Raw genomic sequence first — 6,429 nt, forward strand, 5'->3', positions numbered from 1 at the left:
TGAACAGTGCCCCTGTGTTCTCACTGTTGAAGTCCCCTCACAGTATGGATACTTCAGGTTTGGAGCGAGTCGGCTTGGTCCGTGTTGGGGTGGGGGTGGGGGGTGGGAGAAGGACCCAGAGAGGTGTGAGCAGCAGCAGTCATTAGAGACGATTTGAATTTTGTAGCCAGTTGGACTTGCCTTTTGGTTTCACACGGGATAAACCTTGGCATTTTGTACTGATACTTTCTGGCGAGGATAATTTCCAACTGCACCGTGATGAAGGAAAGAAGGGGAAAGAAATCAGCCTATTTCCCTGGACCCCCACAGACGGACACTGGACCCAGATATGCAGACTGCACTCCCCGTGATCCTACCTGCGACTCTGGAGGAAGCCCCAGGCAGTCACGAGCCACCTTGGAAATAAGCCGTAGCAGGAGACGGACACTTTATTTGTAGGTGGTGTCGATGGCGCTGGGAAATGGGGGTTCTCGCCCTGGCTACGGAGCCTTCTTCTCTCCTTCGCTCGCTTTGGAGGGTTCACCTTTCTGAATCAGCCACACTTCGTTATTTCTGTTAAGCAATTCAGCAGGGCTAGTGTAGCCCGCAGTGTAGTAAACCCTTTCATCGAACACCTTTCCTTCTTCTCTCAGCGTGCTCGCTAACGTCAAGAGTTGCTCTTGGTTCTTCTGGGCACTGGAGAATCCATCGAAAGACCTGCGGAGGAGAAAGCCAGTCAGCCCAGGTGAGGATGCTAACACCGCAGTGGAGGCCAGGCCGCAAGGAAAAGCCAGGGTGGTTACCGGGAAAGCTGTATGCAGCCCTTTCAGAGCTACCCCCTCCCGTCCTCAGTTCCCACCCCCCATGGAGCCTCACACACACCCAGAAGGCCCAGCAAGGGGCGTGTGTCCCCCTCTGTTGCCAGGGATGCTTTCTGAGGCGCTCCAACCCTGTGCTTCTCAAGGTACCATGCACACAAGTCGCCTGGGATCTTGCTGAACTGCAGACTCAGGAGAGCTGGGGAAGGGCCGGAGCATCTGCCTGTCAACAGAAGGGGCCAGGGCTAATGAGGAGCCACGGTCATCCGCTTACAGAGCCCCCTTCCAGACTCTTGATTTTTCTATCGAACGTTCCCCCTTCTTCCTCTCCTCGGGAAAAGGGTAGGCACTGGACCACAGATGGAAATGAGGGTGCTCTGACCTCTGCAAGGTTGCGGTTTAATGGAAGAGGCCCGCGTTTCGGCCGCTCTATTCTGGGTCTCAGTAGGGTCTAAGTGCTGCAGGGACATCGAGAGGGCTGAGTCCGAGGAAGGGGCGCTTGTCAAAGCCAGCAGGCGGTTTTGCTGGAAAGAGGGGACGGCTCCAACAAGGAGGGGACAATGGTTAATCCAACAAGGCACGGGTGTCCCCAAACACAAAGTATATTCAAAGTGAGGCCAGAAAATGAGTCCGAGCCAATGGAAGAAGCTTGTATCCCATCATACGGCCTTTTGCCATTATTCTGAAGGCTGCTGAGCAGGGAAGTAACCGGATCCGATCTGGACAGAACATGGCGGGGGAGATGGGAAACTAGATGGCCAGGGAGAGGCCAAATGCGGGCGGCAGTCAGGAGGCTGGTCTAGGAACGGGGCAGACAAAACAGTTAAAAGGTTGACACTGAGAATGTGTGAGGGGAACTATCAAAAGCTTAAGCGCAGATTGTAAGTCTGTTCAAAGGAATATGCTAAGATTAAACCAGGACAAGACACTGATGTGGCGGTGTTGCTTACATGTTAACCACGTGATTTCCATTCTGAAGGTTAAGAAGAAACGTAGAAACAAAAAGAGCCCTCATTTTCTTTGTTGAGTGTAAGTTTTGTTAGCAACGTGCCGTTGAAAAAGATCAGCCTGGCCTTATGCTTCCAATCAAGTACAAGCACTCAAGGCACGCACTATGCCTCTTTCATTCAACGACATCTACCCAGTGCCTAGCATCATCCGTGGCATACATATGAAAAGCAAAAACAGAAACACCGGTTGCCACCAAGTGAATTCTGACTCATGGCAAGCCCACGGGGGTCCGAGTAGAACTCTGCTTCATGGGTCTTTGGAGGCTGATGTATTAGAAGTGGCTCTCCTAATCTTTTTTCCAAGGCACCTCTGAGTGTCCTTGAACCGCCAACCTTTCCCTTAGCAGCAGAGCCTTGAGCCATTCGCAACATCTAAGGACTCATGATGTGGAGTGCCCTTCTAATCCCTGTTGAGTCAAGGCCTGTTTGGATGTGTGTGTACCACCAAACATGGCAGTGGGTTGAGGAAACCTGGACTAGTGGTTGAGAAACACTGTGATTCCTTATTTCTGGATGATGAACCATATTTTCGTGCATTGTCCCTAAAGGAAATTGATTTTCAGATCCCATCTCCTCTTTGAAATCAAATCTTGAACGCCTCTATAAGAAACTGCTGGTCTTCTCGGCATGTGTTAGGCTGCACTGAGGGAAGCCCTCGCTTTATCCGGTTGTGTGTCCACTCGGCAAGCTCTCATCTGGCCTCAGCCTGACCCTGTCTCTTTGGGGAGGGGTGGGGGTGGCCTATTAGATATCTATAAAGAGAAGTTTTCTCTTTTTTCCTTCCCCCTGCTGGCGTGGATCCTGCTTCTGCTTTCTGGGACATGGGCTGGTGGTCACCCGTTCCCTACCTTGCTTCCACTCAACTCTGCCCCCATCAGCCTGCAGTTAGCATAGTCTTACTTAGCAGTGACACGAGTCAGGAAGGGGCTCCCGCTAGCATCTGCCCCACAGACTGGAGTCTGAGGCTGGAGGGCCATTTTCTTCACAGACATTTCTTTTCTGAGATAAATTTCTTTCTGATGCATAGCTGAGTGTCCTGGTTTTGTTCCTCCAGAAAACCAAGCCGAACACAAGCCCACAAACAAGCACCGAGCCCCACGGAGTGCCGGCCGAGCTGGGGGCTAAAGGCCATGCACACTGTAAGACGCTCATCCACGCCTGAGGAACGCAGTCTAAAAGAACACCCTAACCCATGGCCTCAAGTCAATTCCAACTCACAGCCACTCCAGAGAACAGAAAACAACTGCTCCTAGGGTTCCCCAGACTGCGAATCTCTATAAGAGCAGTCAATCTCCTTTATTTCTCACGGAACAGCAGGTGGATTTTGCTCACCTTGCAGTGAGCAGCCCCGTGTTTAACCTACCATGCCACCAGGGCTCCTAACAGTCTAGAAATAGGTCACTATACTTTGACACTCGGTGGCAGTCAGGGCAGAAGGCATGGGCACCTGCAAGAACAGGGGGGAAGGTACTAGCAGTCGTTGTAAGCACCTGCAGGATGAAACCAGGCTTTCTGCAAAGGATGAACACAGATTTTCTACAAAGAGCAGAAAAGAAGAGCTAGAGCCAGTGGATCGGCCAAGTGCCTATCCGAAGTAGCATGTAAATGACGCATCCGACCCTCCTGGCAGCTCTCATCGGACAGGAGTCCTCGGGTGTCAATTAAACGCTTGACTACCAACCAAGAGCTTGAGCCCACCCAGCGGTACCTCAGAAGAAAGGCCCGGTGATTTACTTCTTAAAATCACAGCCCCGAAAAATCAGTGGAGTACAGTTCTCCTCTGCACCCGGATGGTCACCGGGAGTTAAGAGTCCACTCTCCGGCAAAGGGTACTGGTATGAGTACCACATTTTCACCTATGACACACCCGCTGCATAAAGTGCACATGTATAGGAAACCAGTGCGTGAGAAGCGTGTAGCTTGGGGGAAAAATCCATATGAGGTGCATGGTATTTATGTAAAAAATACGGTATATGTTTTAAGCAAGGAAAACCTGAGTGACTTGTTTGGTCTCAAAGGTAAAATAAGGAACCCCCTGCCATCCTTTCCAATTCAGGCTGACCCTGTAGGGAGGGCAGAATAGAACTGGCCCCCTTACCCACTAGGGTTGCCCACTCAGTAAGGGTGGTTGTAAGCAGATGGCCACGTCTTTCTCCCACAGAGAGGCTAGGGGGGGAGGGGTGTCCCATGGCCCCCTTTGCCAACAGCACGTAACCTCTGCACCCCCAGCTCCTCGGTCAAAGGTAACCAAACAGATGTGGAAGAATGTGGCATGACCAGATGGATAGGCCAGTCAGTGGAGAACAGCTCAGGCGACAAGAAGGGCCTCGTGCCCCATGCGAACAATCTGGAGTTCACCCTGGAAGCAAGAGGATGCCAGCAGAGATTGTTCGGATGTGGAACATGTTGGGGTGGCGGTGGTAAGGAAGATCACACGGCTCCAGGATGCGGGGAGCAAGAAGGACTGGTAGCAGCAAGGACAGGTAAGCGGTTGTTGCTGTGCAAAGAATTCCATGTAGATCAGTATACCTCTGAATACCCGCCGAGTGCCAGGCATGGGCTACGCACTGAGAGCCACACAGATGACCTGAATGTCCCGAGGAGGAAATCACCATCACCACGGGGAATGGGGGCCAGTTACCAGGGAAGAGGATGTCGATGAAGACCTTCCTGGGCTAGCCATCTCCGTTATTGAGACCAGAACCAAGGAGCAGAGAAGGATTGGGCAGTTGGGGAAGGATGCTTCCCTAAACGGAGATGCTCAACAAGCAGGGGATCCAGAGCTGCAGCCATGTGTGAGGCTTGAGAGGCCTTAGACACGGGTAGTTGAGGGAAGGAGGGTCAGGCCTGGGACAGCCACCGTGACTCCTTGGGTGGGTCGTGGAAGAGAAGCACCAGGAGGAGAGAGACAAGAGCATGTCACTCTCAACGTTCAAGGACGAACAAGCATCAAGGGAACAGAAGCTCCACCCACAGATATTGCAGGGGCCACGTGGGAGAGGACCCAAATCATGTGGCAAGTGGAAGGGCACTAGTCAAAGTGGCCAGGGCGTTTCCAAGGAGATGGTGGGTACTGTACCAGGCTGTGACCGTTCAAGGGTACATGGAGGTTGAGAAAGGAGAAGAGCGTCAGCTTACCATGCCGGTGGAGCAGGGGAGGCAGAAAGGCAGCAGCCAAGAGAAGATACGATCCGGAATGCCGCTAACCTACATGTCCTGTGTTTGAAGGTACTTCTTTCAGGCCTAGCTGGATTGCAAGTGAGGACAGTCGTACAAGGTCATTGTATATAATCTGTATTTTGTCTTCCATCAGGAAGGTACTCAATATTCTTCTCATTTCAGATTAGATTTTGTAGGATGAGTAGCCTACGTGACTCGGCAGGCAGGCAGACACCAAGAAATGCATTCGAACAAAGGTTCTGGAAGGTGAAAAGCCTGCGGAAATTGCATGGGAGCTACAAGTCAACCGAGCAGTCGGCAGGACTATAAATTATCCACCACTTACCGTACAAACACAGTCATTTCGGCTCTGTCTTCAATGAAGACATCTGACTCCGAAGGCCTGGGCGGATCGGCTTGCTGCTCAGCAGGGATATACAGGGAAATGGTAATGGTAGACCCACTGAAAGGGCCAGACCCTGGCTCCACGTAGCTTGTCACTGGGGCTGTCATCTGTATTTTCATCTCTGTTCAGAAAACACATACTTAAATACAAAGGCGAGAATGACAGCAGGTTGACTTCTGCTTCTGATCACTTCATTCAGCCTGCTATTGTTTATTGGACTTTGTTTTACTTTATAGTATGGACACAATTATTTCAGACCATTTCACCTTTGCGAAAATATAAGGCCAATATTAAGCCATCACCCTCTGACCACATTTATACGTGGTTGGTGCTGTTGATACTTTTGGACTAATTGAGCCTACCATTTGGGGGATGGAAGGGAAATGAGAGATCACACAATCCAGTTCCTTATTGATTTATTTAATGATTAGGATCATCAGCTTGATGGCAGTGAGGAGGCCACTAGAGTCCCCTAAGCTAACTGACCTGCTCAAATACAGGTAGCAACAGATACAGAGCTTATATTATGAGACTCCTGAGCTTCTGTCCTTTGTCTCAGCCATCAAAGGATCTGGAAGCACTAGCCATGAAAAGGAGGGGTCAATGATCACCATGTGATCTCATCCCCAGGAGCCCCAGTTCATCTTGTAGAAGCAAAGAGAAAAACTAAGACTGGGGCACTTCCAAGAACTACCTTCCTGGGAGCTAACCAACCTGAGGAGGGTCCATGTGTCTGTTGAAGCATTAAGCCTTTGATAATGCGGTTATTTTTGGTTATATTTCTTTAATTAAGATCTTTCTTTAATAAGGGAAAATTCACCACTGTACCATAGGACTCACCCACAATAATACATAATTTCAAGGTCAATGGCTTTCACCTTTCTCATTTTTGCCTTCAATGTAGCTGTTGAGTTTTGTAAAGCCAGCCTGGACGGCGGAATCCCAGTCCATGGATTCAACCGACGTGCTGACCCACTTAGCTGGTCCGTAGTGTCGGATCTCATAACTTCCGGGCTGAAGTGGAACGGAGAAAAATTGGGGAAGCAATTCTCAGAGA

At 50.5% G+C, this 6,429-nt stretch overlaps 1 protein-coding gene across 1 annotated transcript; it reads right to left on the bottom strand.

Moving 5' to 3' along the window:
* Window positions 1-410: 410 nt before the first annotated feature.
* HEBP2 (heme binding protein 2) lies at window positions 411-6,383 on the bottom strand. Its single transcript, XM_030886849.2, has 3 exons — window positions 6,251-6,383; window positions 5,313-5,493; window positions 411-696 (listed from the first exon to the last, which is right to left on the bottom strand). The coding sequence occupies exons 1-3, from the start codon at window positions 6,321-6,323 to the stop codon at window positions 480-482; spliced, it is 471 nt and encodes a 156-aa protein (XP_030742709.2). The 5' UTR covers window positions 6,324-6,383; the 3' UTR covers window positions 411-479.
* Between the last annotated feature and the right edge of the window lie 46 nt (window positions 6,384-6,429).

The sequence above is a fragment of the Echinops telfairi genome, unplaced genomic scaffold (assembly GCF_000313985.2).
Source record: "Echinops telfairi isolate 266 unplaced genomic scaffold, ASM31398v2 ScPeMD7_3533;HRSCAF=4204_0, whole genome shotgun sequence".
Lineage (NCBI taxonomy): Eukaryota > Metazoa > Chordata > Mammalia > Afrosoricida > Tenrecidae > Echinops > Echinops telfairi.